The sequence below is a fragment of the Poromitra crassiceps genome, assembly GCF_964638095.1.
Source record: "Poromitra crassiceps genome assembly, chromosome: 4".
NCBI classification, from domain to species: Eukaryota; Metazoa; Chordata; class Actinopteri; order Beryciformes; family Melamphaidae; genus Poromitra; species Poromitra crassiceps.
This window is the reverse complement of record NC_139626.1, coordinates 26,944,776-26,961,031: the sequence shown is the minus strand read 5'-3', so window position 1 is coordinate 26,961,031 and position 16,256 is coordinate 26,944,776. Positions and strand designations below refer to the sequence as shown.

The 16,256-nt window shown below is 43.9% G+C and overlaps 1 protein-coding gene across 2 annotated transcripts in view; it reads right to left on the bottom strand.

Moving 5' to 3' along the window:
* Positions 1-271: 271 nt before the first annotated feature.
* The window catches only part of abcc3 (ATP-binding cassette, sub-family C (CFTR/MRP), member 3), a 77,734-nt gene continuing 61,749 nt past the window's right edge, over positions 272-16,256 (bottom strand). For both annotated transcript variants that reach the window (XM_083635401.1, XM_083635402.1), the window contains 8 exons: positions 15,290-15,489; positions 11,376-11,502; positions 10,595-10,696; positions 8,038-8,184; positions 7,777-7,935; positions 5,082-5,248; positions 2,832-3,026; positions 272-1,488 (listed from right to left, as the gene is read on the bottom strand). In XM_083635401.1, coding sequence (XP_083491527.1) covers positions 1,377-1,488; positions 2,832-3,026; positions 5,082-5,248; positions 7,777-7,935; positions 8,038-8,184; positions 10,595-10,696; positions 11,376-11,502; positions 15,290-15,489 — 1,209 coding nt within the window. In that variant the 3' untranslated portion in view covers positions 272-1,376. The remainder of the gene's footprint in view (positions 1,489-2,831; positions 3,027-5,081; positions 5,249-7,776; positions 7,936-8,037; positions 8,185-10,594; positions 10,697-11,375; positions 11,503-15,289; positions 15,490-16,256) is intronic.

Below are 16,256 nucleotides of genomic sequence, written 5' to 3'. Positions count from 1 at the left end.
CTGCTAAGTTAGTTAACTATCTGAACCGCCCTGATGACTGCCAAGTTAGTTAACTATCTGAACTGCCCTGATGACTGCCAAGTTAGTTAACTATCTGAACTGCCCTGATGTTGACTGCCAAGTTAGTTAACTATCTGAACTACCCTGATGACTGCCAAGTTAGTTAACTATCTGAACTGCCCTGATGACTGCCAAGTTAGTTAACTATCTGAACCGCCCTGATGTTGAGTGTCAAGTTAGTTAACTATCTGAACTACCCTGATGACTGCCAAGTTAGTTAACTATCTGAACTACCCTGATGACTGCCAAGTTAGTTAGCTATCTGAACCGCCCTGATGTTGACTGCCAAGTTAGTTAACTATCTGAACCGCCCTGATGTTGACTGCCAAGTTAGTTAACTATCTGAACCACCCTGATGACTGCCAAGTTAGTTAACTATCTGAACTGCCCTGATGTTGACTGCCAAGTTAGTTAACTATCTGAACCACCCTGATGACTGCCAAGTTAGTTAACTATCTGAACCGCCCTGATGTTGACTGCCAAGTTAGTTAACTATCTGAACCGCCCTGATGTTGAGTGTCAAGTTAGTTAACTATCTGAACCGCCCTGATGTTGAGTGTCAAGTTAGTTAACTATCTGAACCGCCCTGATGTTGACTGCCAAGTTAGTTAACTATCTGAACCACCCTGATGACTGCCAAGTTAGTTAGCTATCTGAACCACCCTGATGACTGCCAAGTTAGTTGACTATCTGAACCGCCCTGATGATGACTGCCAAGTTAGTTAACTATCTGAACCGCCCTGATGTTGACTGCCAACTTAGTTAACTATCTGAACCACCCTGATGTTGACTGCCAAGTTAGTTAACTTTCTGAACCGCCCTGATGTTGACTGCCAACTTAGTTAACTATCTGCACCACCCTGATGTTGACTGCCAAGTTAGTTAACTATCTGAACTGCCCTAATGTTGACTGCCAAGTTAGTTAACTATCTGAACCGCCCTGATGACTGCCAAGCTAGTTAACTATCTGAACCGCCCTGATGACTGCCAAGTTGTTAACTATCTGAACTGCCCTGATGTTGGTCGAGACAAACACTACTTGACGCGAGTCTGCAAAGGAGCCGAGGCTTGGGCTCAGCCCTAATTCAAAACAGTCAGTAAGTGGCCTGAACTGGTTATTACAAGTGAAGAACACTCAGTGCCCATACACATACACACACATAAACATACACAGTACACACATACACACACATACACACAACTCTTCAGTTCCAGTGTCAGATAAGAAAACCTCATATGGTTCGACTGAGTTGAAATGAGCTGATCCCAAACCCAAACCCTGCTGTATTCCACAACGTTGAGGGCAAAGAGCGATGCTATTGTACCAGTCCCGCATCTTTCGCCATGCCGTAGAATATCCCTCGCTTTGCTAGGAGGTTTGTCGGAGTGTCAAATTCAGCGATCTGTCCCTTGTCCAACACCAGCACTCTGCAAGGAGATGAGGGAGAGTGATTCATTCACAAAGTGCAACTCTGTACATCTTTCAAAACAAAGCTGAAATGGCAAAAAGCAGCCATGCATGTACGGAAGGAAAAATCCAACCTCATACTTCTACACTGTTATGTATCACCAAGCTGTGATATTCAATACATTCCAGAATTTTTTTGTGATGAATTTTTGCAATTTACTTTTTTCACTTTCTCTCAACCTGCCTCATCTACAGTATGACTACTTCAGTTAGTGATTTCCTACATTTCCCAGAATGCCTTTCAACAACCCTCAGAGAAGGGACGTGAACTTGTTTCTTTCTGCTTAAACATGGCACAAGAAAGCTCAGCAGGCCAAACGTATAACAATGAAGAGAAAAAGGATCTTCTTTGATACTTGGAGCAAATTTAATCACAAAGTAAAGTACATGTGTACTGAAACAGTTTAACAAACAATGTACATCTTCATACATCTTCGTACATGACAAACCGGGGCACGAAACACAACTTCGTCAGGCTGTATAGGCCTATAATATTTTTGTGATTAAAACTTGCTCCAAGTATCTAAGAAGATCCTTTTTCTCTTCATTGTTATGCTTATGGAGTTATACATGAAGGTGGAAATAGTCATAGTGGAGCAAGAAGAGTTTTTGCCTTTCCTTCCCAGGAATGCAAAGGTAACGTTACATCGCCAGTAGCTGATTTTTAACAGTGTTGAAGTGTTTTAGGGTGGATCTTTCCTTTAAAGGGGCAGCTCACCTTAAAATCCAAAATACATATTTTTCCTCTCACCTGTAGTGCTATTTATCCATCTATATCGTTTTGGGATAGTTGCCTGAGTTTTGGAGATATCGGCCGTAGAGAGAGATGTCTGCCTTCTCTTGAATACAATGGAACTGGATGGCCCTCGGCTTGTAGTGCTCGAAGCACCAAAAAAATACATTTGAAAAACTCAACAGTCTCATTCCAGAAATCATGACCCGGTTACTCAAGATAATGCACAGACTTTGTTGTGAGCAGTTTCATGTAGGAACTATTTTCTTTTGCAGTCTCATGTAGGAACTAGCTAGCAGCTGTAGTTCGGTCAAAAGAAAATAGTTCCTCCATGAGACTGTTGCTGTTGAGTTTATCAAATGTATTTCTTTGGCACTTGGAGCACCACAAGCCGAGTGCCATCCAGTTCCATTGTATTGGAGAGAAGGCAGAAACTCTGCAGCCGATATCTCCAAAACTCAGGCAACTAACACAAAATTATATAGATGGATAAATAGCACTACAGGTGAGAGGGAATATGTATTTTGGATTTTAGGGTGAGCCTTCCTTTAAGGGAAAGGTCTGATGTACCTTGTGTAGTCCATGATAGTGTTGAGTCTGTGTGCGATGGTGAAGACGGTGCAGTCTTCAAACTGAGTCCTTATCGTAGACTGGATGAGGTCATCTGTCTCCAGGTCAATAGCGGCAGTGGCTTCGTCCAGGATGAGGATTCTCGTCTTCCTCAGCAGAGCGCGTGCCAAGCACACCAGCTGCCTCTGGCCTACACTGAACACACACACAGCAGTACACACACCATCAAGCACACCAGCTGCCTCTGGCCTACACTGAACACACACACAGCAGTACACACACCATCAAGCACACCAGCTGCCTCTGGCCTACACTGAACACACACACACAGCAGTACACACACCATCAAGCACACCAGCTGCCTCTGGCCTACACTGAACACACACACAGCAGTACACACACTGAACACACAAAGCAGTACACACACTGAACACACACAGCAGTACACACACTGAACACACACACAGCAGTACACACACACAGCAGTACACACACTGAACACACACACAGCAGTACACACACTGAACACACAAACAGCAGTACACACACTGAACACCCACACAGCAGTACACACACACTGCAGTACACACATTGAACACACACAAGCACGCTTCTAGGTGGATGCTTTAGGTTTAGGGATGCACAATATTGGATTTTTGTCGATATTTTCCAACTCTTTTGGCCAATTGCTGATGTCGATCATCAAGTCTCTCGTGTAGTGGAATTAACAAAACAGTATGCCTACTCTTATCGTGATAGCCCACTGGCAGATGCAGATTTAAATACAATGCTTTTCAAAATGTACACATTTACTAGGGGTGTCACGATACACTCAGTTCACGATACGATACGTATCACGATACTGGGTTCACGATAACGATACGATACGATACGATTTTAACAATATTTTTTTTTACTTGAATAATGACAATATATGACTGGAAAAGTAGTATTTTATTTGAAATGCACAAATACAAAACATGCTGTTGTGGGAAATTGTTATTACAATAACAACTAGAAAAAACATGAGATTGGAGATAAGGCTTATCTTGAAATAGAATGAGTTACACCGTCACTTAGATTTACTTTGAACTAAAAGGTTTCTCAGCAGTATAAATTCTCATTATGCATCTTCAGTTTTTCCTGTCAAGTAAACAGTTTTGCCAGAAACTCAATTGAATGGTTTCTCTCCTGTATAACTTCTCATGTGTCTCTTCAGAGACTTGTTCAACTGAACTACTTTCCACACATTGAACTTCAACAAACAAAGACGTTTCTTTGTCTACTTTTGAAAAAAAAAAAAAAAAGATTTTTTTTTTTTTTTTTTTTCACGATATGAGATTTCATCTCAACGATACATATTGTGACATTTTACTATCGCGAAATTTCGTGGGACGATATATTGTGACACCCCTAACATTTACTGGGCAAAATAAGAAAACGTCAAATGTAAAACATGGCATATTTTTAAAAGTAAGATTCATCCTACTTAAACAGGCTTGGATGATGCTCTCCCTGGGTTAGGGTTAGCGCCATTTAACGCATTGATACCTGATGCAGCATTTGCGTGTATATCCCTCATTTGTGTGTGTATCCCTTTAAGACCGCGAACCGCGTCTTAAAGGGATACACACACAAATGCTGCATCAAGTATCAATGGGTTAAGCATCATTTTATCTGCCTGTCATATCGGCAGAAATGTTTGTTTGGGGCCGATGCCGATATTTAATTTTAAAGCCTTTCCATACCATCATGCAAACTGTTCTTTGCATTGTGTTTTTTGCAGTGTACCTGAGGTTCTCTCCTCCCTCCATAGTGTTTTTTGCAGTGTACCTGAGGTTCTCGCCTCCCCCCATAGTGTTTTTTGCAGTGTACCTGAGGTTCTCTCCTCCCTCCATAGTGTTTTTTGCAGTGTACCTGAGGTTCTCGCCTCCCCCCATAGTGTTTTTTGCAGTGTACCTGAGGTTCTCGCCTCCCCCATAGTGTTTTTTGCAGTGTACCTGAGGTTCTCTCCTCCCCCCATAGTGTTTTTTGCAGTGTACCTGAGGTTCTCGCCTCCCCCATAGTGTTTTTTGCAGTGTACCTGAGGTTCTCGCCTCCCCCCATAGTGTTTTTTGCAGTGTACCTGAGGTTCTCGCCTCCCCCATAGTGTTTTTTGCAGTGTACCTGAGGTTCTCGCCTCCCCCCATAGTGTTTTTTGCAGTGTACCTGAGGTTCTCCCCTCCCTCCATAGTGTTTTTTGCAGTGTACCTGAGGTTCTCTCCTCCCTCCGAGCACTCCAGCTCCAGCTTGGCCGGTTGGCTGCTGACAAACTTGTGCAGGTGAGAATGCTGCAGGGCCTTCCACACCTCTTCATCGCTGTACTTTTCAAAGGGGTCGAGGTTCATCCTCAGTGATCCCGAGAACAGCACTGGTTCCTGTGGAGGGGGGAAACAATGACTTTGAGGTCCTTGCAAAACAGTTTCTTCCCCACTGCTATAAGGACACTGAACTCTATATAACAACCCCCATATCACTGCTGCTATAACTGTATTGTGTACTGTTATTGTGTTTTATGTATGTATGTATCATGATGTTGGACATTGCTTACGTATGAACTGTACTGAATACAAATTCCACCAGCCTGGCTGTGTGGTCATTAAAGAATCTAATCTAATCTAATTGAAATGTAAGACTGTCTCTCAGTCTAGTAGGGTTTGACCGATATATTGGTATGATATTCTACTTTTACTAAAAGCTGCAAATCACTCAAGTAACCCACAGCAACAAATATTTGTTAACACATTCACTGCCAACAACGTGTAAACACGTTTTCAGAATCCAGCTGTTGACTGCCAACAACGTGTAAACACGTCCTTGGCATCGATTTTTTTTTTTTAACGGGGGGTTGTGCATCTAACCCTTTTACATATCTTATATAAGTATTGGACGTGTACAACGTGTACAACCCATTCCACCGACCCACTAAGTGGCGACAAGGAAGTAGGAAGGCAAGCAAAAAGCAGTGTGATCCATTTCCATTCTCATGAAAATGGATTGGCGGAGGCGCTTTCGTTTTCGCGTTGATTGCTGGCGGTGCGGGATTGCAAACTTGCATCGTGGATTGCGGATGGAGCACACTTTGAGGCACGCAGCGTAAATATGACCAGAGTCGCAGGGGCTTCATCGGAGCTCTCGGCCAGGGCTCCGGGAGGCGGGCGAGTCCAGCCGGGCTTCCTCGGGGAGCGGCCACGCAGACAGGCACAGCCAGGCACAGCGGCAGCGGGGCAGTGAGGCTGGTGACAAGCAGCAGGCCATTTTGCCTTGCAAAATAGCACCAAATTGGAAACAGCCATAAAAGGCTTTTAGAATGGGATTTTCAACCCATTCTTTTTTGTTTCTTTTTCGCTCTAATTTAGAGTAATTTAATTTCTATTCAGAAATTTATTTGAGAGGTCGAGAGTATGAGAAAGTGAATTTGCACAGGTAGGAAAGTGCTTGTTACACGGCGCTGCAGCCAAGAAGAACGCCCACGGAGGGAGGAGTTGAAGCAACTCTCCCTCTCGCTCTCTCCCTCTCTCTCTCTCTCTCTCTCGCTCTCTCTCTCTCCCTCCCTCCCTCTCTCTCTCTCTCTCTCTCTCTCCCTCTCCCCCTCTCACTAGGATTAAACCTAGTGCGTCTCCCTCCCGAGAGGGAGGGAGGGAGAGCGAGAGGGAGGGAGAGAGAGAGAGAGAGAGAGAGAGAGAGAGAGAGAGAGGGAGGGAGAGCGAGAGGGAGGGAGAGAGAGAGAGAGCGAGAGGGGGAGGGAGAGAGAGAGAGAGCCAAAAATGAATGGTTAAAGTGACTGTTCTATCCAATTTCACAAAAAGCCGTTTATCTCTGAATATTTTTTCTGACGCTAAAACCATGCTGTATTCAACTGCTAATGCTTACATAACTACTAACTCTACAAACTAACTCTTTTAGACAGAGAAAGTACACATTCTATTAGTACTTTTGAGATATTGTATGTTCACAAAGTCCAAGCTGAAACGAATCCTCGGCTCTTGTAAAATGAGCCAGAATCCTCAAAAAACGGCTTGGCAGAAGCTACCTACAGCAAAAAAAAACGGCTGGCAGTCAATGTGTTAATGAATTTTAATCAAGCGGCAAAGTCCGTCTTGGAAAAATTAAGCCAATGCTGAAGTGCCAAAAACTGCAGTTCCTCAAATTGCCACTTGACGCTGGCTGCAAAAGTGAGTCATCATTCCCCATTTAGCAAGAAGGTAAAAAAAGCATGCACATCCAGTGCAGGACCAAAGTGAAAGTGAAAACAACAAAATAGAGTCCGCACTGCTGCTCCCACCATTTATTGGTATGACCACAAAGTGTGATGTGTGAGGCTTTGCCCGAAACGTCACACTTTGTGGTGACACCAAATGGACTCTATTTCTATTTTATTTACTCTATTTTGTTCTCATTCACCATATAACCCCATGTTAAAATGCCCAACTTTAAAGCATAAATAAACATGTTTACAGCCTGGTTCAAAAAATCATTTTGGTCTGTATAGCTAATTTCACTTGACCCCTTTCCGGAATTTTCATTTTGGTAGACTTTTAGTATGTTATTTAACATGCCCAATAGTACCAGAATCCATTAAAAAAACTTTTGTATCCATTTTGTTCAGGGTTAGTTGCTCTTTCCCCCCCCATTATTGACTGGCCTAATGGGTTAGTTTTCTGCTAATTTGCATATTAAAACATAACATTTCAGAAAACTTGTAATACAACACAATATTGTTTTAATCAACTGGGCAAGTTTCATGATGATATATATTAGTTAAAATAGTTACCATATTCACCGTTAACATGCCCAATGGTAATAGAATCCATTGAAACACTTTGTATAAATTTGTTCTCGGCTGTAGTGTTTTCCCCCCACAGATTTACTGGCCTAATGGACAAATATTGTGATAAAACAGTACCTGTGGAATGATGGTGAGTTTGGACCTCAGGTCATGGAGGCCTATGTCAGATATCTTAACCTGGTCGATGGTAATCTCTCCCCCTGCAGCTTCCAGCAGTCGGAACAGGCAGAGCGTCATGGAGGACTTCCCAGCCCCTGTGCGACCCACGATACCGATCTGCACAGAAACGCACACAGCGCAGGTTAGCACAGCAAAGTCATCCAGATGATTCACCCTCCATTTATCAACCAGGGGATCGACTCATCATGCACTCCCCACCTTCTCTCCTCCTTTGACGCTTAGGCTGAGGTTCTTCAGGACCAGGTCCAGGCCCTCTCGGTAGCGAACGCTGTAGTCGCGGAACTCCACGTTCCCTTCCGCGGGCCAATCGGCAGAGGGCTTCTTGTCCTCCACCTCCCATGGGGCCTGCGGATGCAAATGCAAGAGTTTATTAGAAGCTGTGACAGCAACCCTGGTATTGTTTTCGCCTTCAGTCTGTGTATGTGTGTCATCATGGCAGAATGTGGTCCTGGATACACCTATTGTAGCAGGAAGTGGAACTACCACAACTTCACAGGTGTGTAGTTGACATCAAAATGAAAAATAGGCATTCCCACGCGCAGACACGGCCAATTGTGCCTGTATGGACGCCCGGCCAAGTGGGAGGTAACATTGGGCCCGAACCTGTGACCCTTGTGTTGGTAGGCAGGGAATCTACCGCTGCACTACCCGGACAACCCTCAAGAAAACTTTCTGAACAACACATTAATGAGCCTCCTTGGCTCGGATAACTGGTTTGTTTAGCGCTCTAAACACTTTGAGAGCTGCAACTCTGCATACAGAGTCAGCCTATATCATAACAACTATACCAGCTATACAGAATGACCATACAGAGTCAGCCTATACCAGGGGTGCCCAATACGTCGATCGCGGTCGACCGGTCGATCGCGAAGGTAGTGTGGTAGATCGCATGGCATTGAGGGGATTTTTTTTTTTTTTTTTTTTACATAGTGCCGTAGTGAGGATGGATGATAGGCTAATAGGCCCATTTGCCACTTGATTGACGTACAGGTAGCCAGTCAGATCTCATCTATACTGCGCATGCAAAAGTTAGCAGCCTATCATCCATCCTCACTATGGCATTTGCCACTTGATTGACGTACAGGTGCGCCAGTCAGATCTCGCTGTGGCAGCCAAGTTTGTATATATATATAAATAAATATGTTTGGTAGATCACTTTGACTTGGTCATTTTAAAAGTAGCTCCCAAGCTGAAAAAGTGTGGGCACCCCTGGCCTATACCATAACAACTATACCAGCTATCAGTGGCAGCCGGCCACTAGAGGGCGCCGCCCCACCTACACCCACATGGAGCAAGAGTACCTGGCTGGGAAAATAAAACGTTATATATATATATATATATATATATATATTTTTTTTTTATGAGCGAGGTGAATATTAGATAGTGAGTATATAATCTGCAATAAATATGTAGATTCATAATGATCTACATGTGTAGGCTACTGTTTTTGGGTCAATATTTTCGTGCACCGAATTTCTACGGACGCCGTCCGGGGACTTCCGGTTTGTGTAGTTGCACATGCGCTGTTCACTCTCAAAAACAAAGGGATTTGGGAGGGCTCTGGGCACACGTATCTAGCGACCAGGTGGAGGGGTCAGGTAGAGTGAGTGTCGTGACGTAGGCTAGGCTACGTAGATGGGTAGCAACGCAGTATATATAAACACTAGTAGCAGTCCCACGCCGACGGCTTTGTTGTCTTCCTGCAGCACGCGCGCGAAGCAAAGAAGTTTGTTTTCAACTGCCATAAAACACAAAAGACGTTTTGCAAGAATGGAGAAAGAAAATTCTGTGAAGTCACTCAAAACGACACCGTTTGAGAGACGGACTTTACAGGAGAAGCATCGAGTGAAAGAGCTTGGACCAGATCACCCTTAGCTCGCCATTAAACAACAGGCTACACACAGAGGAAGAAAATACACTCGGGTCTTTTTCAGACGTTTCTAGTAGCTAGTAACGTCCATTACTACTTGCTTGATTTAGGGCTGGAGTGGACGATAATTCAATAGCCTATTATTGTTGTCTTTCAGTGGAATCATCGTGATGATATGAAGTTATTTTAATTAAATTGATGATGACAAGCAAATGTTACTTAAAAACTGATCAAATGAGGTATGGCAGGAATATTATTTGAAAATATAAGATTTGTTTAACATCACCATTCAGTTCAATGAGATGAACACTGATTTTGCATACGTGAAACATATGATATTGATATTGAGAAGAATCCTTATGATTATCATATTGATTTCAACCCCATCGTATAGCCCTCCCTGGACAAAAATGCACCAGCCGCTACTGCCAGCTATACAGAATGAGCATACAGAGTCAGCCTATACCATAACAACTATACCAGCTATACAGAATGAGCATACAGAGTCAGCCTATACCATAACAACTATACCAGCTAGAATGAGGAGGACATCATGTATTTTGGGTGATTGCTGATCAAAAAGAACGCTGTGTACAGTACAAACGCCCTGTTTATCTTATAGAATAGCACAAGGCAATATAACCTTTATGGATCTAGTTATCCTTTATTGGTCTTGTGTTGTTTGAGAACATGACTTGGCAGCGAGACAGTTTTTTGGAATGTGTGTAAATTCCTGCCTTTGAACAGCATGCGCTCCTGGCCAACACAAGCACAACACGAGATGCATTTTCAAAACACACTATCAACTTTATGTGGTGTGGAATACTTCTCAAAGCGCAGAGGCATGCACATGTGTACGTGCGCCCACACACACACACAACATACCTCTGTCTTGGTCTCAGAGTACTCCTTGACTCTCTCCACTGCTACAATGTTGTTCTCCAGATCTGACGTCATCCGCACCATCCAGTTCAGAGACATGGTCACCTACAGAAACAACACAGGTTTGAGGGCAATAGCATTAACAGACTGGAGAAAGTGTTCACATATTCACATATTGTATTTAATAGCCATGGCACTATAAACACAATACTACATCTACTGCGGTTTATAGCCATGGCACTATAAACACAACACTACATCTACTGTGGTTTATAGCCATGGCACTATAAACACAATACTACATCTACTGTGGTTTATTACCATGGCACTATAAGCACAATACTATACTGTATCTACTGTGGTTTATAATAAACGGCCAATATCAGCCCAATCAGTGAACTGATTTATATATTGATCTAAGCCTAACCGACCGACCAGAGGAGGCGCTAGTGCAGTGACCCTTATCTGGTGTCCCATCCACAGACAGGGGTGGAAAGAGTACAAAAAAATCGAGTCAAGTAGAAGTAGTTACTTTGATGACATTTGACTTATTTCTTCTTCTCTACTTAAAAAATCTACTTGCGTAAAAGTACAAAGTCGCTCACTTAAAGAGACAGCTCACCCTAAAATCCAAAAGACATATTTTCGTCTCATCATCTGTAGTGATCCACAGACCTTGTTGTGAGCAGTTTCATGTAGGAACTATTTTATTTAGACCAAACTACTCCCCCTCACTGAGATAAATCAACGATTTGGACACATGACACATGCTAGATCAGAGTACCTGTAGGGCGTACGACACCGACAGTCCGACCAGCCCCGGGTTGAGCTTGTCCTTCCCGATCACAGCAAACAGAGCAGCGAACAACACAATGCAGTTCCCAATGAACTCAATGCGCACCCCGAGCCACCTGTGCAACACAGTGTTACAGCAGCACACACGTCGTCAGGTTACGCAAGGGGGCAGGCCCCGTCATCAGAAGTCAGAGCTAACGTTAACAGAGAATTCTCGGCTTATGATCATGCAAATATGAAGGGATTGCAAATATATTCTAATAAATGAGTTTTCAATGAGTTGAATTTTTTGCCTCATACCTAAAACAATGAATGATTAATATGTTGTTTATCAGTTGTGATAAAGTGAAGTATTGTAGGAACATCATGCTGTTTAGTTGTGTGAGATGATGCTCTCTGTTGAGTGACGGCTGCTGGGTCTGTGTTAAGCCAAACATCTGTCAGCGGCTGTGTTCCAATCTCCAAAACGTCTTCTTTTTGTTTAGGTTCTGCCTCCTTCTTTACTGGGTCACTGGTGTGAAAGAACTGGCACTGTGATTTACCCTGAAACTTCTTTACTGGGTCACTGGTGTGAAAGAACTGGCACTGTGATTTACCCTGAAACCTCTTTACTGGGTCACTGGTGTGAAAGAACTGGCACTGTGATTTACCCTGAAACGTCTTTACTGGGCCACTGGTGTGAAAGAACTGGTACTCTGATTTACCCTGAAACGTCTTTACTGGGCCACTGGTGTGAAAGAACTGGCACTGTGATTTACCCTGAAACGTCTTCACTGGGCCACTGGTGTGAAATAACTGGTACTCTGATTTACCCTGAAACGTCTTTACTGGGCCACTGGTGTGAAAGAACTGGCACTGTGATTTACCCTGAAACGTCTTTACTGGGCCACTGGTGTGAAAGAACTGGTACTCTGATTTACCCTGAAACTTCTTTACAGGGTCACTGGTGTGAAAGAACTGGCACTCTGATTTACCCTGAAACTTCTTTACTGGGCCACTGGTGTGAAATAACTGGCACTCTGATTTACCCTGAAACTTCTTTACAGGGTCACTGGTGTGAAAGAACTGGCACTCTGATTTACCCTGAAACTTCTTTACTGGGCCACTGGTGTGAAAGAACTGGCACTCTGATTTACCCTGAAACTTCTTTACAGGGTCACTGGTGTGAAATAACTGGCACTCTGATTTACCCTGAAACTTCTTTACAGGGTCACTGGTGTGAAATAACTGGCACTCTGATTTACCCTGAAACTTCTTTACAGGGTCACTGGTGTGAAAGAACTGGCACTCTGATTTACCCTGAAACTTCTTTACAGGGTCACTGGTGTGAAATAACTGGCACTCTGATTTACCCTGAAACTTCTTTACTGGGTCACTGGTGTGAAAGAACTGGCACTCTGATTTACCCTGAAACTTCTTTACAGGGTCACTGGTGTGAAATAACTGGCACTCTGATTTACCCTGAAACTTCTTTACAGGGTCACTGGTGTGAAAGAACTGGTACTCTGATTTACCCTGAAACTTCTTTACAGGGTCACTGGTGTGAAATAACTGGTACTCTGATTTACCCTGAAACTTCTTTACAGGGTCACTGGTGTGAAAGAACTGGTACTCTGATTTACCCTGAAACTTCTTTACTGGGCCACTGGTGTGAAAGAACTGGTACTCTGATTTACCCTGAAACTTCTTTACAGGGTCACTGGTGTGAAAGAACTGGTACTCTGATTTACCCTGAAACTTCTTTACAGGGTCACTGGTGTGAAAGAACTGGTACTCTGATTTACCCTGAAACTTGCAACTAGGGTTAAACCCATTTATCAGTTTGTCAATAGATGTGGCAGATATTGGCTTTTTATCAAAACTCATTTATCAGCCAGTCAATGTTACTGGACATAAAGAGACAGTGCGGGAATGTTACTGGACATAAAGAGACAGTGTGGAAAATACATGTTACTGGGCATAAAGAGACAGTGTGGGAATGTTACTGGACATAAAGAGACAGTGTGGAAAATACATGTTACTGGGCATAAAGAGACAGTGTGGGAATGTTACTGGACATAAAGAGACAGTGTGGAAAATACATGTTACTGGGCATAAAGAGAAAGTGTGGGAATGTTACTGGACATAAAGAGACAGTGTGGAAAATACATGTTACTGGGCATAAAGAGACAGTGTGGGAATGTTACTGGACATAAAGAGACAGTGTGGAAAATACATGTTACTGGGCATAAAGAGACAGTGTGGGATTGATGTTACTGGACATAAAGAGACAGTGTGGGATTGATGTTACTGGACATAAAGAGACAGTGTGGGCTTATACTGGACATAAAGAGACAGTGTGAGATTGTACTGGACATAAAGAGACAGTGTGGGATTGTACTGGGCATAAAGAGACAGTGTGGGATTATACTGGACATAAAGAGACAGTGTGGGATTATACTGGACATAAAGAGACAGTGTGGGATTGATGTTACTGGACATAAAGAGACAGTGTGGGCTTATACTGGACATAAAGAGACAGTGTGGGAATGTACTGGACATAAAGAGACAGTGTAGGATTATACTGGACATAAAGAGACAGTGTGGGATTAAGAAAGGCATACGATAGTCTCCTCACACCAGTGGCTGTGTAAGAAAGGCCATGCTATAGTCTCCTCACACCAGTGGCTGTGTGAGAAAGGCCATGCTATAGTCTCCTCACACCAGTGGCTGTGTGAGAAAGGCCATGCTATAGTCTCCTCACACCAGTGGCTGTGTAAGAAAGGCCATGCTATAGTCTCCTCACACCAGTGGCTGTGTAAGAAAGGCCATGCTATAGTCTCCTCACACCAGTGGCTGTGTAAGAAAGGCCATGCTATAGTCTCCTCACACCAGTGGCTGTGTAAGAAAGGCCATGCTATAGTCTCCTCACACCAGTGGCTGTGTGAGAAAGGCCATGCTATAGTCTCCTCACACCAGTGGCTGTGTAAGAAAGGCCATGCTATAGTCTCCTCACACCAGTGGCTGTGTAAGAAAGGCCATGCTATAGTCTCCTCACACCAGTGGCTGTGTAAGAAAGGCCATGCTATAGTCTCCTCACACCAGTGGCTGTGTAAGAAAGGCCATGCTATAGTCTCCTCACACCAGTGGCTGTGTAAGAAAGGCCATGCTATAGTCTCCTCACACCAGTGGCTGTGTAAGAAAGGCCATGCTATAGTCTCCTCACACCAGTGGCTGTGTAAGAAAGGCCATGCTATAGTCTCCTCACACCAGTGGCTGTGTAAGAAAGGCCATGCTATAGTCTCCTCACACCAGTGGCTGTGTAAGAAAGGCCATGCTATAGTCTCCTCACACCAGTGGCTGTGTGAGAAAGGCCATGCTATAGTCTCCTCACACCAGTGGCTGTGTAAGAAAGGCCATGCTATAGTCTCCTCACACCAGTGGCTGTGTGAGAAAGGCCATGCTATAGTCTCCTCACACCAGTGGCTGTGTGAGAAAGGCCATGCTATAGTCTCCTCACACCAGTGGCTGTGTGAGAAAGGCCATGCTATAGTCTCCTCACACCAGTGGCTGTGTGAGAAAGGCCATGCTATAGTCTCCTCACACCAGTGGCTGTGTGAGAAAGGCCATGCTATAGTCTCCTCACACCAGTGGCTGTGTGAGAAAGGCCATGCTATAGTCTCCTCACACCAGTGGCTGTGTGAGAAAGGCCATGCTATAGTCTCCTCACACAAGTGGCTGTGTAAGAAAGGCCATGCTATAGTCTCCTCACACAAGTGGCTGTGTAAGAAAGGCCATGCTATAGTCTCCTCACACCAGTGGCTGTGTAAGAAAGGCCATGCTACAGTATAGTCTCCTCACACCAGTGGCTGTGTATATGAGAATATTGGAAGAAAGCATCTTGGGACACAGAGGGACACGTACCTGTTAGACACTATACCAGGGAAGTAACTCTTTTGGTTCTCATCCACTTTCATATCACTCATCAGAACAAAGGCAGAGTGTCGGCCATAGGCTCGGATCACACTACAGCCGGTGATGGACTCTGAGAAATGGGAGTATATGGGAGAGCGGCTGACCGACTCCAGGCGCTTTAGCTGCCGAGACGTGGCCACATAAAATCTCTGAAGGCGTTGAGGGGGAGAGAAACAGACAGAGCATTACAACTGAAACATGACATATGACATACTGTATACCGAGATAGTCAACAGTTAGCATGCACACGCTCGCTCATACACACAGTGTTGCCAGCTAATGCTTTTCTGACTGACAAGGTCTACATGCAAACCAACGCTCCCACCTTAACGCAACCTCAAGTCTTTAAAGCTAGATGCTTACGGCTCATACAGACTTCATTTAACATCATTTCATTATTTATTTTTTGATAAAGTTTTTCTTTCTCCTGTTTTCTCCCCAATTGTACTTGGCCAATACCCTCTGCGGTCCTGGTCGTTTCTCCAACTCCACTGCCAATCTGGGAAGAGTTGTAGAGCACATGCTTCCTCCATTACATGTGCAGTCACCAGCGGCTTCTTTTCACCTGACCGCGAGGAGTTTCACCGGCCGTTCCCTTTCCATAATTTAATTAATTGAATTACCGGTATTTATTACTTGCTGCAAGGGACGAAGGCTGTGTGAGGCCGAAACATGTTGGTTCTTTTAATCTGTTCAACAACGAGCTAAGCCTTTAATTCAAGCTGCCTTGGATCCACCTTGTTTTTTTAATTACCGGCAGGTTACTTGAAGTCTGCAAAGTCTTTCTGCAATTACAAAATGCAGCGCTGACTGACTGAGATATTTGGTCGACTATCAGAGGGTTGTTTGAACATGTATACATCATCATCCAAGATGGAATTCACACGTTGTTTTCCCCCTTTTTCTCAATATTGCT